General features: G+C 44.6%; 1 protein-coding gene across 1 annotated transcript in view; it reads right to left on the minus strand.

Moving 5' to 3' along the window:
* cdh8 (cadherin 8) overlaps nucleotides 1–16,259 on the minus strand; it is a 119,926-nt gene extending 103,667 nt beyond the window's left edge. The window contains 2 exon segments of the mRNA XM_034132751.1: nucleotides 13,660–14,166; nucleotides 16,074–16,259. Of these exon segments, the coding sequence (XP_033988642.1) occupies nucleotides 13,660–13,917 (258 nt within the window). The 5' untranslated portion in view covers nucleotides 13,918–14,166; nucleotides 16,074–16,259.
* Between the last annotated feature and the right edge of the window lie 403 nt (nucleotides 16,260–16,662).

Raw genomic sequence — 16,662 nt, forward strand, 5'->3', positions numbered from 1 at the left:
CCTTATCGACAAATGCAGAGCCGCTGCAGAGTAGGATCCCATTACGTATGCGCAGAAACCTCTCTGACATGCATTTTCCCTGCTCACCGCCACTGATGCAACAAAGGCAGGAATCCCGCTCCTGGTTTTGCATTGTGTATGTTCACACACACACACACGATCGGATTTTCGTCTGGATCCGATGCTGTAGTAATACCGATCGGTTAAATCCCTTCATACTGTTCTCATCTATCTTGTTGATCCGTTTATGAATCCCCCGTGATCTCTCCTGAGAAGCTCCTGTAGATGAATAACTGGATAATAAATGGCATATTATGGATATTATTGTTGACATATAAATAGAATCGCACACTTGATCCGTTGTCTTTTGTAGGCGTGTGTGAGCAGCAGCCTGTACTGTGGTGTACTGTAGGATTCAGCTGTGTAAACAGGACGACAGAAGAGCCTCACACACACACACACACACACACACACACACACACACACACACACACACACACACACACACACACACACACACACACACACACACACACACACACACACACACACACACACACACACACACACACACACACACACACACACACACACACACACACACACACACACAGCACTCAGCGGAACGATGCAGGCCATTGTCTGAAAACTAATAAAGAGGTATCGTGTTTCTGCGGCGGGGTAATTACACATCCAAGGATATCAGCAGAGTATTTATAAAAATAAACACCGGGCATCAACAAAAAAGGAAAAGGTCATCAAGGCAGATATGACATTAGCATTTTGACTGCGGACACGTTTGTGTGTGCTCACACGGGTAAAAGATAATGTCATGTTTTCTTATCTGGCCACTCAATGAGACGTGTGTTTGCGCCTGTGTGTTTGTGTTTATGTGCCGCCGTGTGCAAAGAAGACACTGATAAGCACGCCACATCTTGGCAAGTGGTGATTCAAGCGGGCAGCGGCTTCTGTAAACACTGGGAGCGCCGCACAGATTGAGATGGAGGGAAAAGAGGACCTGTGTGACTGCCTCCATCCAGATGGAGGCTACAATGGTTTTGGGGTTGGCCCAGGTTGTTTCCCCCCTATCTCCAACAACCCTGGATGAAAAACCATTTAGAGATCTGTGGAGCCATTCAAAAATCGCTGCCTCATGTTTCCCACGTCTTCATCAGCTAACAGCGTCGTGACACAGATAAAGAACAGAAAGTAACATGAAAGGGCACTGTGCCATTTGGCAGAGTGTTCCCTCTTCTTCTCATGAGACTAGCAGGGGGTTCCCTCTCCAAGAGACGGCTCCTCGTTCTTGTGAGATTTTTAAGTACACTTCAGTCAGACAACTCACGTGTTTCTTAATATGTTTATTATAAGCAGCATATAGTTTGAGTTTGGCGTCTAGGCTCGGGCCTCATCACTCCACAGATTTACAAAGAACATTGAGTGATGATTAGATAACTATCCCCCGAGCCTACAGGTGGAAGGAGCTGGGGTGGAGCTGGGGTGGAGCTGGGGTGGTGGTGGGGCAGGCAAGTAGCAGCCACATGAAACACAGCAGCAGGAACATGAACGTAGCAATAGCAAGTGAACACAGCAGTGGCAGGAAGACCTGGCAGCTTAAATAGAGCGGCATGTTTAGGAGAATGTGTTTGGTTGGTTGTAAGAGGGACGAGGTGCGTCACGGTGCTCGAGTTGACTGCCTGAACTAGCTCGTAGGCTTCGCCCCATTTCTTGCTAAAGAGAATTTCCTCAAAGGATAATATTGTTGGCAACCTTCTTAAATTCTGAAAAGGAAATCAAGCTCTTATTTACATTTTTGTAACGCCACTCAACTCTATTTTTGAGAAAATGCTAAAAATACCATGAATTAATAAAAGCAGCATTGTGGCGCTACATGCAGGTTAACTGGTGAAGTGGAAATTCTAAATGGCCCGTAGGTGTGAATGGGAGTGTGAAGGTGTCAATGTGTGTAGAGCCCTGTGATAGATTGGCAGCCTGGAAGGCGTACCCCGCCTCATGCCCAGTGCATGCTGGGAGAGGTGCCAGCCTCCTGTGACCCTGAGCAGGATAAGCTAAGAAGATGGATAGCTCTATTATATAACAGCCACTTAGGTTGCTACTTATAATTATTAAAAAGCTTTTTATTATTTAAAATTGAAGTGAAATGAAAAATGTTGCATTTGGTCAATCATTTATAAAAATAGTCAATTTGAGTTTTTTCTTCAGCAGTGCCCTTGACAGTAGTATTCTCAATTGGATCCCATTTAGTTGTGAATGACAGTGTCAGCAGTGTTATGGGATTGGTGCAAATGATGTGTGAGCGAGCAGTAAAAATAATGTGTTCACTTCATTTCCAATGACCACTCAGACAGTTAAATAGCTACTGGGCTAATGGTTAGCTGTTGCTCAGTCCCAAGAGTCATTTGGACACAATACTAACGGCCCCTACACACGGCGGCGTGCGTTGACGCTTCAACGCTTCTGCCCATTCACTTTGAATGGGGTGACGTCACGCTTCGCCGAACTGCATTGTGGGAGCAAAGCGTAGCTTTTCTCGCGGTGCTCGCTGCAAAAGTAGAGCAATGTTCTACTTTTGAAGCTTCGACGGAAGCGTCGGCCAATCGAATCATATGCCAGTATAAGCTCTAGCCAAACAAACCGCTGCTTGTGTGTCCGGGGCGGGAGATTCAGGTGATCGGTTGTTGGTCGAGCTTCAGACATGCCCGTCGGCAAGCGACAACGCACGCCGCCGTGTGTAGGGGCCGTAAGTGTGAAAGAGCTGCCAAAGTCTCAGCAGGTGTTCTTATAACAAGGTGGAAACTTCCATCTAGTGTAAATCAGTGCTAATATGTGACCCGCTCTATACAAATCAGTCGGAAGTCGCAACGGCTCATTTCAAAATAAACGTGGATTTGCGTAAAAAAATAGTTTTTCGGGGTTCGGGTGTTTTGTTTGATTTTAAATAAACAAAGTCTTGCCTTTCAGAATATGAAACTTTTATTTCCAAAATCACACGATAAATACATTTTTGAAGCTTGTAAAGGGAAGCTCTCACTCGCCACTCTGCTGTTCCGTAGCGCCGCCCCCCCTCCCTCCGGCTGAAATTATGAATGTAAGGCGTATAGTAATCATAGATAACACGGCAGGGTCCGTTACAGTTTGTTTTCATCTGATTTCAAATAAACAAAGTCTTGGCTTTCAGAATATTAAACTTGTTTCGGCAAATTCAGATGATAAATACAACGTTGAAGCTTGTAACGGAATAATTACAAGTGGAGAACGGAGTAACTTGACGTCACAGCAGGCATAACAACAGCCGGTGTTTCTCGTGAGTGGTTTCCCCGGGAAACAAACACAATACACACAAACGCGAAAATACACAAACACACACACACACGTATACACACACAGACCAGTAATCCAAACGAAAATATTTTCCCTCCGTACTATTTTGATCATTTGCTCCATCAGATTGATGGATTCCAGAGAAGAGGAAACTTTGAAGGGCTTTTTCTCAAGATGACTCGGTGACAGTCATTATATAATGTGACATATTTTGCTTAATATTTGGAGTACAAAAACAATCGTGATATCATTAGAAAGCTAGGAATCTCCTCTTTCCAACAGTGTATACAACTCAAAATGTGTCTTCGGGTCAATGCGACTGATTTCGATGGAGCAGGTCACATATTAGCAATCTGGGCTAACACTTTCTAAATGCAAGTAAGTGGCTGTCACCTAGCTTGGTAGCATACGCTTTTTGGAGTACAAACCTAAAGAGACAGTTCACCCCAAAATCAACCTCTCACCAGTAGTACTCTTTATCAATCTAGTTTTGGTGTGAATTGCCAAATATTGCAAATATAGAAAGGTAGAAGTTTCTGCCTTCTTTCCAATATAAAGCTGATTGTTCCAACATAGCTTTGTAGATTGGACATTTTGAGTGGAATCCAAACGTCTTACCTGTATTACTTTTTTATCAATCTGGATTGTTTTGATTAAAGTTGGAGATAAGTACCTTCTTTATTAGATAAAGAAGTAGTTCCTATGAAACAGCTCACAACAAGCTCTGTGGATTATCTTGAGTAACAAGTTCAAGATTTCACTAAGGAGGCATTGCTGTTGAGTTTTTTCAAATATATTTTCAGCACTTTCAGCACCTAAGCAGAGTTATATCAAATTCCATTTTAGGAACCCTTAGCAACTCAACCTGACAATTAGGGCTACACATACAAGGAAAAGAACCGTCTGTAACTGTACTATAAATCCTATTACCCCTCTGAGACCCACGGGGCCGTATACAATCCCAAATATCACGTTGTGTTCAAAGCGTCTTTTACTTACACACTTACTGTTTGAGTAAGAGACATGCCGTGTTTTTCCTCTTAAACTACAGAAACGGCACTAAACAACTCTATTAAGTTTTTCATTGAGAGACGTTTACTTATTTCGGTGAAACGAATGTGCGTAAAGTTTTAAAAGATGCGGATAGTTTCACCTTGATTCTGGCGCATTGCTTATCGTTTTCTGTATGTTTTATAGGTCTATTCTCATCGACCATTTTTGTTTGTGACGTAAATAGTGTAAGAGTCACGTTTCTGATTCGGACACTCTGAGTGGATGCAGTCACAGCCAATCGGATTCAGAGTCAGTTCCGTTGTTTTGTGTACTGAAACGAGAGCTGGTATAATTCCACGTGCGAAAACAAAATAAAAGTTGGAATACGTTCTTTTAGTGTCTTACTGAGGTATGGCAAGGAAGTTTACTACAGCTGAGGCTTTGGAGCTGATTTTTCAAGGTGACGATGTCGATGAAAATTCAGACGAATCTGCTAAGCATGGCATGTGTGATTGTGGACAGGATCTGCCATGATATATATTATGTGTAGTCTTCAAAATTGGCAGCACAAAAAATGACAATTTCTGGCAAAAGAACGCCCATGGACACTGCCCAAAAGAATGGGCTTAACTAATGAACAGAATCAGTTAGAATCTTTTAATCAGTTCTGATACAATGTTAATAAATGTGTGCAATTTTCTGTGTTGAATGTTTCTTTCAATGTTATGGTTAGCAGTTCTTTTTAATCAAATAAGTTAAAAATGCAAGCTCCGTTTTTGATTATTCGTAAAAAAACCTCCCTTAAGTTTAACCTTGTCTGACGTCAGTGCCGAGTCATAAGCAATTGACCCACGCGGCCCGACCACATTCAAACACTTTGATAACTTAACTAAATGTTCACACTCCTCCTCACATTAGACCAGAACAGCTCTTTTATCAAACTCATCTGCGATGATGTTACACTAATTGGATGTTCTATTATTCATAATAGCAGAAGTTTTTCTTGGAACTCTGCCTTTCATTAAAACACAATGGAGAAGACCGTGTGTTAGCAAAGATTTGTTAATATTTCATCAGACGGACCGTCGGTGCATGTCCGATCCACGAGCACAACAACACGCGATCGCGGCTAGGATAGAGGCAATTAGCCAGACTTCGATAACAGCCGGCCTCTACTCCCCGAAAAGCTTTTCACATGTTTCTGGCATCCGCTATTCGTCGTCCCCCAACACCTCATTTCGTTGCCATCGCAGCGACGTAACGTGCCGTGTCCATCTTTGTGCACGCGGTGGCTGGCAGACAAAGCACTCACACCAGGATTCTTTGAGGACAATTTTAACATCCAGCACGTTCAGGCTCCTGATTCCCATTAAGCATTCATGATTCATCTGGATTTTATATTATAACATTTTGAATTTTTCATGCATCCCCCCACCTTCTCCTCCACTTCCCTCCCTCTTTTTTCTGATGTGACAGAAAAAAAGAAGAAGAATTAATCAAACATTGGTGGAAAAGGGAAAAAAAGTGTCACACACACACACACACAGAAGCGTGTGTTTCCATCATCGCCACCTGCGTGTTACATCCAGAGGATTTTCTCCTTGAAGTCGGTTCATTTATAAGGCTCGGGCTAGATGTATCACATGCACCTTGGAGACGCAAACACAAGGCAGAGGCTTTATTAGAGGGATACAGGTGTCTTCACAGGCAGACTGAAAGCAAGGTTGGAGGGGAAAATAAAAGTCTATAAGGTGTGGGTGCCCTTTTACATCTCCCCCTCTTTTATTTCAGCTCTCTTTTTTTTGTTCTTTCTGCAGAAGGGATCATTAAACCGAAATAATTCATTTGTGAGAAAGGTCAAAGCCACAGTCTGTTGGCAGCCAGATACCAGCGTCAGGAGTGGATGCGTCAAGGAAGGGAGAAGAGAGCAAATGACGAAACCATTGATTTCTCCCGTGTGTGTGTTTTTATTGTCAACTCAATGATTGAGGTGAGCAACCTTCCGCCTTGCGCTCCACGCCGACGATAATCATCATCTTTAATACCTGTTATAGGTGAAGACACCCATCTTCAAGTAAATGTCACATCCACTGTTTACCGTGCGTGTTGTTATTATGTGGAGGGGAAAGTCAAGAGATGGTGGAGGACTGGCGTTTTTCAAGTGCCAGAAATAGGCACTCACTCCCCCCCCGCTTGTATCCAAAACTCCCTCCCCATTGTCTCTGCAGCCCACGTGCTCCGAGCTAACCGTGAAGCCAAATGCACATCCAGCTGCACAATAACAACACCCATTCTTAACAAGATTACTCCGGCAGTCCCAGTTTGGCGGATGGGACGTGTATGGGAGCAGAGGCACGGGGATAAGCTTCCTGCAGCCGCCTGCAGCATTTCACATATACGCTGGGCTCTATCCATAGGAGAGGAAGCCTCCTGGGGAGCGCAGCCAAACATGGAGCTCCGAGAGAGCACACTGGCACACGGAGCAGGAATCTCTGAGCTGCTGCTTCTGTGCCCACGACTTCCATGTTAGACGCACGGGCCAATTAGAAGGTTTCAGATAATCATAATCTTTTGATTTGAATAATCTGATTTGAATAATTGTAACCTCATTTGCAGCCGCTGATGCTCGGGCCAGTGTTTTGACTGGATTCATAAGTAAGCAGAATGTCCGACTCTTTAACGACGCGTCTCGAAACGCGATTATACAAGGGTTGGTGTTTTGTCTGACATATCAACATTTACATGTCAGCTCAAGACATAAAAGGCCAAGTGGCTTAAGCCTGTTAAATTGCAAATGCATCTCTTGATGCTTTTTGACATAAATAATCCAAATAAAGTATAAACAAATCCCGCCCTTTTTTTGGAAAACTAATTTAGCCCGAGTGGCGCACGGGCCAAGCGTTTGAGGTGAACTGCTTTCATTCCTATAAATTAGTTAGAGCAAAGTTCAAGGCAGAGCGCCAGATGATTTAGCCTGCTAAGCGCTCCGCCTCCGCACAGGCAGCCCAGGCCAAAGAGTGTGAGGGAGGCAGGAGGAGATGAGAGTAGCAGTTAAAAAAGGGTGGGGAGTAGGGGAGTGTTAATGAGAGGCGGGGGCTTTTTTCAGGAATTTCGCCATACGAGTTTGACACCGTTGACTGACAAACCGCAGCATGGGATTGAGATAATCGCGGCGGCGCAGTCCAAGGTGAAACCATAAAGGGGCCATTTACTCTGAATTAGCTCGGGTGTAGGAGCTCAGGAAAGTGGCCCCCGCCCGAGCCTCTCACTGTACGACATGGATTTAATCATGCTGAGCCACAGATGTGAGTGATAGCAGCAAGCTTGTTATTTTGCTCGGGGACTCTGAAGCCGTGCGAATGGATGTGCTTTCCTGTTAAATTATAATTGCAGCTGATGCATGTACACAAGAGAGCTTCCAGGGATCGCGGACGAGACGCGTCATGTGCCTCCTTGCGATACACTGAACTGCAACATGATTTCAGCTCCCTCGTGGTCATACGCAGGGAGGAAAATACACTGTGTGATTTAATGCAGAGCGGTGACTAGGTACATGTGAGAGGAGAGACGGAACGTTGTGTTTATATGTGTGAGTGTGTTCGGAAAATAGACATGAAAAAGGGAAACGGAATTATATTTCGAAAAAATCATCTGCCGATTTGAAAGTAGCAATAACATTTAAGATACGAGCAATGGCTTTCAAAGCAATATCGCCAGCGAGGACAAGGTCACTGGTAAATTGGAAACACAAACAGAATTCGCAGCAATTTTTGCTCAAAACACACAGAGAGCAGTTTAGGGAGAAATCTTTCAAAAAAGATGACACCAGTGAGTGTTTGCAAAGATACACCAGCTATAAAGCTCCACGGACACGCTGTATTTACCATCTAAATATACTCCATCTGAGCCTGTCCGCTCATCTCATTTGAGTCCACAGCACTGCCGTCTGGACTACTGTACGACACACACACATACGCTGCTTCTTAATGGGAACCAGGCGACAACACAAAGACATAGAAAACCTGTCAAGCTCTTGGAGGGCAGCACTAATGTGATCCCACATCTCTATCAGAGCCACCGCCGGGCCCTGTGTTTTATTACAGACCGGGAGGGACGGACAGAGGGAGAGATTGGAAAGGAAGAGGGAGACTGTGACCATGGCCCATTGATATAATGGCCCTGCCGGCACCACCAGTGATATACTGTACAGGTGAGCCTCGGGGGAAAGAGTGGAGCGCGGTGACAGAGCAGGGAGAGGAGGTGGAGGCAGAGAACAGAGGGATGTAAGCATGTTTTTTTTCTTCTAAATTACACAAGAGGAGGGGATGGAGATCTAAGGGCTGGGAGACAGAGGAGCTGCTGCTAGACTGCAGCTCAATACGGATCTTTGTGGTGCTGCCTGAAGAGAGATTACAGAGCTGCATCTCCACGAGCTGCTGTGGGTGTGAGAAACCGAATTGAAGTCCAACAAACATACAGACGGGATTTTCCATTCCTCGGTTTATTGACAGCTTTCTGATTCACCTCCTCTCACTGTGTCTAATTTGGGCTATATTTGACAATGTATTATAACCGAGCCAATGCTTATAATGTATGTGTCATAATGGCTATCAATCACTGGCAATAATTCGGGTAATATTCTCGTTAACTCCCACTCTGCATCGATCAATCAAAGGCACAGCGAGATATCCGCTTCTTAGAAAGGGGTTAATGCAAATGAAGGTTGAATTATCGTTGCTCAAAGGCCACATTGACATTACTCCGTAAAGAAGGGGGTCAACAATTTATTCTCATATACGGACCCTTTGTCAGGACCCATTTACGCAATGTTGTAAAGCCCTGTATAGCCCTACGAGAGGAAATATGATGCTCCACTTCGGTCCCGGGAACACATGGTTAACGTTGTGAAATCAAACAAAATGACATGGTTAGAGTTATGCAACAAACTCCTTGACAAGGTTTGGAAAAAATCATGGTTTTGGGTTCAAATGTGTAAATTGTTGCGTAACGTACCCTAAAACAGGTTGGTATCTCAATGTTCACAAACTCCATGCTCCTGGGCGCTCTTGTTCTGTTTTTATCTGACCCACCCTGACCTCCACCTTCAGACATTGGTGCTCTCTCCTCTAAGGCACCTTACTTCCACCTTTGCTCCCAACAGAATAACTAAGGCTGCTAGAGGTGTGTGATTTATTGTATCTGTAATGGTGATCAACCATGTGAAAAGGTCATAACGGTCTTCTGACCCTACTAGTCGGCTTAGCAGGCCACTTCTAACCCATATCTATGATTCTTATAACCACTGATAACACCCATCCATTGGGCTGATAACATCAGAAGGGGGAAACACATTGACACAACTCAAGAACTGGGATCAACATCTGGTCTGTAAACCAGTAACAGTCTGTCCTGTGGAAGGCAGAGAACCTGAGAGTGTGCTGCAGTCAAGACTCAATCCCACCCCAGCTTTGCCTTGCTGCCTCGCATTGCCAGAGCCGAACACATGGACAGATTTGAACAATGTCATCTTACCACACCTCATCGGCCCCGGAGGCGAGCTTACTTGAGCTCAAGAGTCAGTCTCTCTATAATCACCCAGTTACAGAGAAACAGAGAGGGGAGAGAGGTGGAGGTGGGGGGGACAGAGACAGAACGAGGCAATCCAGCCGAGCAGAAGTAGCTTGCTTCAGTATTTATAGACTGATATCCCACATCTTGTACCAGCAGTCCAAAGTGCAGAAGGTAACAAAGCAAAAATAAACGTTGGGGCAAAAAAACTAAACATCCCAGATAAAAAATGATTTACTGAGGTGGTAAACAGACAAGAAAGAGCAACACGTTTCAGAAAATGCATGCATACATATTAAGGGCACCTGTTTTCTCAAGGAACATACTTAGAGTTGACCTCTAAACGGGGCAGAAGGATTACAGCATCTCAGGAAAGTCCGTTCTAGAAAAGAGTCTTCAATTGTAGAGGTGTACAAAGCATACATCACTTAAACTGCAGACTATCCCCTCTGCTTCAAGCCAAAACACCCTGCGGACCTCCATTACTGCACCTATCTAAAAGTACTTTGGCCCATCTTGTTGGGATTCCTGTCAAACAGCTTGTTTGGAAGAATGACGCTTGTATTTCTCTCTCAGCACACACAAAGACAAAAAGGGTTTTTTCTTGCCAACATATCCGTTCTCTTTGCTGAATCAATAATCAAAGCCTTTTTTCCTCTCTGTTTGGCTGTTAGTCCTTGCAATCTTGCAGTGCAAGCCTGAATTGATGAATATTAATGGTTGATTATCATTTATCTTTGTGCGAAATAAACACATACAATGCCGCGGTGGATAAAAGCGTTGGACAATGGGATGAGGGATCAGTCAATTTACCAGATCTGCGCACCAATTCGTCAGAGCGGGACCCATCATTATCAATCCTCACACACCATATGCTTAATGATTGTCGGGTAAATAAGGGAGTCTAGAAAAGTTACGTCTGAGGCTGTTAGATATTCAAGCCATCAATCTGCCACGCATTACAAAGGGAAGAATTCTGACTTGTCTTTGATGCAAACACAGCAATTTGTTCCGTGTTTGTCTGTTTGTTCTAAGGCGATGTTTTGCTTTTCATGGCCTGGTGTAAATGATCTGCTCCTTTGTATGTCTGGATAATTGAAATATCTTTGATTGAAGAGGCAAAATGGTGGGAAAACATGGCATTAGGGTTTGTATAGGCCTCACACCAAAACAAAGCAAGGTCTTCAACAACCTTAAGCACTTAGGGACTCTCATTTAAGTCTCACTTTTCCATTATGGCTGTGGAATGGTAAACCAAGAGCTGCTTTACCTAAAAGTACCCTCTGTTGCCTTCCAATAGCCTACATGAGGGTCTCTACTTGTTGAAGAGCTATCTCCCACTCGTCGCCAACAACGAGCGAACGCGTGTCCCCAAGCCCGTCCGTCCGTCCGTCCGTGTGAGCAATATATTCAAGCCTATCTACCTTCACACTCCATTTGCCCGTTTCTATTCTTAATGACACGTTATTTCTGAAGCGTCCCTGGCTCGTGATGAGTAATCCTTCAAATCCCTTCCAACACCGTGTGGGTTTTTAAAAGCCACATCCGAGCAACAAGCTTTCACAGCTGTCTCTCCTGCTTCCCTTTAACAGGTAGCGCATGTCTGCTCCGCGGGACTGACGGGGGCTGACGAAAACACGGCGCTCGGTGAATCACAATGTCAGGAAAACGGCGCGCTGGAGAAGAACAGCGAAAGGGAAGGGTGCTGTCACGCCTTGTGGCCGTCCTTCTCACTCTTCCACACGTCCGCCTCCTCTAAACCCTCCTCCCTCGACTTCCCTGCGTTTATGCTAATAGCCTCCGCCGAGAGAGAGAGAGAGAGAGAGAGAGAGAGAGAGCACCGAGAATGACACACGGTTAAAAATCGATGGCACAATTCCTCTCTGTCCCTCTCACAAGCACTATCTCTCACTCTGGTGTCGGTGTAGTTGAGGGGAGCCTAGTCACAGACAGTAGATTGGGGATGCTTCGTATAGTTAAACCTCAGAGCACACTGGGTAATACAAAACGATGGGGTGGAAAGAGTCCAGTCTTGGCCTGCTCTTCCTTGATAATAGCACAGACAAAGCAGGAAACTACGAAATACACAGCGCTGCGTGACCCGTTTGAATCAGACCTCCCACCCATTTGATTCATTTTTTAATCAAGCGTGAGAAACACCGAGAAAAAGGAGAGAGAAAAGGGAGAGATTTATAAACCAATACAGTGCCATCTTTGGTTCAACACGGGACTTATCTTAGCTCTGCCAGGCATAGTCATGAGCACTTAACCTTGCAGTGAACGCAACCCATCATCATCATCATCACCTCGCAAAAGGCAAGTTCTTCTTCATCCTGAGCTTCCCACCCCCTTTTTACCCCCGCCCCGCGCCCAATCCTTGAATGTCCTTCAACAGGAAGATGCTTATGCCTGTGACTAACCTATCCATATTGTCAAGTTTGTTGCAAAGCATTAAGAGAGACCTTGAGTAAAAGCATCCCTCATGACAGGGGAAGTTGATTTTGTGCCACCGATCCCCTGCAGCGTTTCACACTCGCACAGCATGGTGTTCAAACTGTGGGTGAGCGTGGAATTATGAATCACAACTCGGTTTTTGATATTTGTAGGTATTACATGTAGTCTTTGTTGCCATGTTTTAAGACATCTGCAGTTCAAATGTCTACAAAAATGCCGTGTTGATGTTTGGTCACCGTGGCCCCTGATGAGTGTTTGTTTGTTCCAGCATTTTGATGAGCAGCCATTGTGGAATCCAGCAGAGGCTTCCTAATTGACTCGCTTGAAACATTAATGCATCACTTAACAGCATTTTTGTGTTCGTATGGTATTTGGAAAACACAGGTGCAAATCCCACATGGTGGCAAATGTTTAATTGATGCAGCCATATGACAATGCCAGGGAGAGGAAAATAAATAAACAAGTGTTTGCTTGGACTGCAAGTGATTTCTTTTTCTCAGCTTTTATGCTTCATGTGCCATGTCATAGGGGGTGACAATGTATATTTCAATGGCAACGTGTCATAAACAAAAAAGACCTACCCACCAATTATCAAATATCAGGCGCCACGACACTGTTTGTGAAAGCTATTACTGAACGAGATCAAATATGCTTCGTGGCCTGCTTTCGCGTTCCATGCCAAAATGGCTGGGTGATATTCTGGGGGGGGGGAGCGAGCGTGACTGCCAGGTTGACTCTCCCCAGGTGAGTCCCAGCAATGAGCTGTGAACAAGCTGCTTTGGCCGGGCTTGTCCCCTCCCCTCACCCCCTGAAACCAGCCTGACACTTCCACACAGGCCAGGGAGCAGGTGGCCCTTGGCCGCAGGATTAGCCCGCAGTGCTATTCATTAAGAAAACCGACTAAATAAGTTTTTCTTATGCTATGTCAAAGTCAAAGAGTCAGAAAGACATGATTGTGGGTGAAAAACGGTAGATTGAAATAAAAAAAAGACATGCATTTTGTGTGGAAAATAGTACCAAAGTAACATTAAAATCTGTCTGTTACACATTATCTTGGATTTCAAGGACGTCCAACACAGAGAATGAGAACCATTATTTAATGAGAGTTTAATTATTTGCAAAAGCATTCTATCCCTCTCTCTTGTCCCCGTATCTCTGCTTCCCCTTGACAACCCAAAACCCTCCCACTGCCCATGGGAAGAAGAAGACGGAGAAAAAAACGGAGGGAGCATTCAAATGGCCGAATTAATGTTTCCACACGATAAGAAAGCTTAATATAACGCTGACAATCACAGCACTCACCCTGCCAACCAGAATTGGATCGGGTCCAGAAAATTCCTCCAGCACAAACATTTGATTCCAAACCCATCCTCTCTTGGCGCGGCTCAGTAATCTTTGTCCTTCGCCAGGGCCGCTCGCCACCGCTGCGGACCCACCAGTTTGTGTACTTTTCGACGGGCCTATGATCGGAGTCATAGACACGCAGGGAACGCAAGTAATCCACACTAGCAGCAAGGACATCCACAGATCCACCAGCATCTCCTCTGACCGCCTTGGCATCCTGTCTCCCGTGTGTTTTCGTTTGTTTGTCTATTTGTCTTCCAAAGTCTCTCTTTGGCTCCTGTCGTCAGATCAACAGCTCCTTCTTAGATAATGAGAAAAGGTTACTTGTGTCCTCTTTGAACTGCAGAGCCTACATTCATGGTGCGATAAAGGTCACTTGCATGGCTTGGCATGCCTCCATAGCAGTTGGTGAGGGGGTGAGGAGCTCTGCGCAGCATCCATTTGGCGTTATTCCGAGGGGGAGACCTGTAAAAGGAAGCAGTTGTCCGTTAGTTGTCTTAAAGTCTTGTGAGGAGTTCTCTGAAGAAGGTGGGGGGAGAAAAAAGGGAGGCAGGGAAAAAGAGCGTGGAGGCCAATAAACATTTGAACTAATCAGAGGAGACAGACGGAATGAGAAGGGAAGGGAAAACAGTTTCGGAGGCAAGGAAAATAAACAAAAAACGGGTTTTAGGAAGAACATTCTCATTTTGGGATAAGAAGGCAAGATGTCACTTCATTATTGCGAACGATCTTGCCGCAGCATTCATGGCACTTTATCCCAATCTGGTTTCCATATAATGCTGCTACAATTGCACAACAAATGGGGATGTCTGTACTCCGAGGCTATTCAGCCCACAACATCAGATTGCGTTGCTTTAATCTGTTGTTCTGGGGATTATCCCGGAAAGATTTTGAAAAATGACATGTTCCCCTTTATGATGAGTGTCTTCACAATACATTTTCTGTGTAGAAATTATTGTCATCGTTCTGCAATCAAATTCCTTAAACATCATTGCACGCAAGATTTTTTTAAGCCTCAGATTGATGGGGTGGCAGCAGGTGAGCGCTACAATGTCAACAGCGCTGCAGGTATCATCCAGATGAGATACATGTGAAGGCATTAAGGGAAGGTGTTTCAACATTGATGTATTATAACACTCGAACTACCTCTTTCCCTAATAGGCATGACATTTAACTTTTATTTAACACAAAAAGACTGAAATAAAATACAAAAATTAAACACATCCGAGTGACTCTGATGAGAAAAATATGTAAATGTTGCCCTTTAATCAAGAACTGTTTTAGCTTTAATATCCATTGTACAACCTCAGTGGCTTCACACTGATATGCATTGATCCCAAAAATGCAAAACCTAGAGGAAGAAAATCAAAAAAGGACAGACACAAAGGTTTGTCTTTGAGCTGTCCTCAGACTCATCTGATGCAGGTGGACATGCTATCACAGCCCGGTTAATTCCGGTAACTTTTACTACACACAATGCATGTCACTGTGCTCATATTGCGTGTGTGGCTCCAGGAGAGCAATTCCAAGGACAATAACGCATTCCACCTGAAGCCAACTGCAATATCATGAAGTGAGGAGGGATCCTGTGACATTCTACAACTATAACCCGGAGACTGGGGCAGATTTTGTTAAATATATGTAAGGAAAAAAAGCGAAAACCATTTGAACATGAGAGTAAAAACCTGAAAAAATACAGATATAAACATTTTTACAATTTTACCAATTAAACACAAATAGCTTACGTGAAAATAAGATTGTTCCTGTTATTTTAGAGCATTTTAAGTCATTTTGGATCGTGACAAAGCAGCCTGTTTCAGCACCACGGGGGTAGGACAGCTCCCCGGCAGAAAACAGCCGGTCCAGACGGCTCAGCCGCACACCGAGCACCGGCAGCGGCGGAGCTGTCCAAGGTAGTCCATACACATGCATGAGCTATTCGTTTTCCAATATAATGTCAAATAAAACCAATAAATAACCCACCAAGTTTCAACTTCATGCCTTTAACAGCCTCTAAAGTCTGCATCACGTACCCAAATTACCTTAATTCCCTGTCTCTCTGAAGTTTTACCATTTCAGGATACGTTGTTTCCAATGAGCCCGTGTTAGTGCATCAAATGTGGCACTAGAGCGCACAAGCAGTCCGGTTTACGGGAATAAAGCATGCATAAGCAGCATTTAAGCGAGACCAATTGCGACATAGGAGAGCGAAATGTGAATAAATAAAGCAGCCTAAGTTGCAGACCTTTTGGGAGACTTGCTGCGTGGCTCCGTGCCGGGGAAAAAAGCACACAAACCCCGCTATGGAGAAAGAGAAGAAGTCCATCCACTAAACACCATCAGTAATACCTGTTAGGTTTACGGTGACTTACCAAAGAGACTTGCATCCGCTGCTGCTGCATCATTTCACGATGTTTCTCTCGTTACGCAAAAACTAAAAGTCCCAATTCGTTTCATTCAAAGGCGTTTGATTGGAAAGCGAGCGAAAAAACGGCAGAGGCAAGAGGCTAGATATCCTTCCCGCAGTTTGTCACCGCGCAGAGTGACAGACAGACAGTGTGGGGCTTGTAGTTAAGAGCTCCGACAGGCTTGCTGGCCGACTGGAAAAGTGAGGAGGGAGATGGAGGAGAGATGCACGGCGGCGAAGAGAGCCTCCCCTGCACGGCGCTCATTGGGTTGATGAGGAGCCGGGTCAACAGGCGCACAAATGAACGCATGCCGCTCTGCCCAGGCACTGACGCGCAAAGGTTATCGTCTCAAATTGCCGGGTGCACCGTAGCTGTAGACATTACATAGGTGTGTGCAGGTAAAAACCCTCTCATTACTGCTTTTTCCCCCACTCTATAATTGTATTTGAGATGACCCTCGCCTTTCTCGGTTATTAGTGGAAGCCAGGTAATTAGTAAAACGAAACCGAAGCTCATTTACTCTGTCATTCGATAGCAGCAAACAGATGGACGT

This window comes from Trematomus bernacchii, unplaced genomic scaffold (assembly GCF_902827165.1).
Source record: "Trematomus bernacchii unplaced genomic scaffold, fTreBer1.1, whole genome shotgun sequence".
Lineage (NCBI taxonomy): Eukaryota > Metazoa > Chordata > Actinopteri > Perciformes > Nototheniidae > Trematomus > Trematomus bernacchii.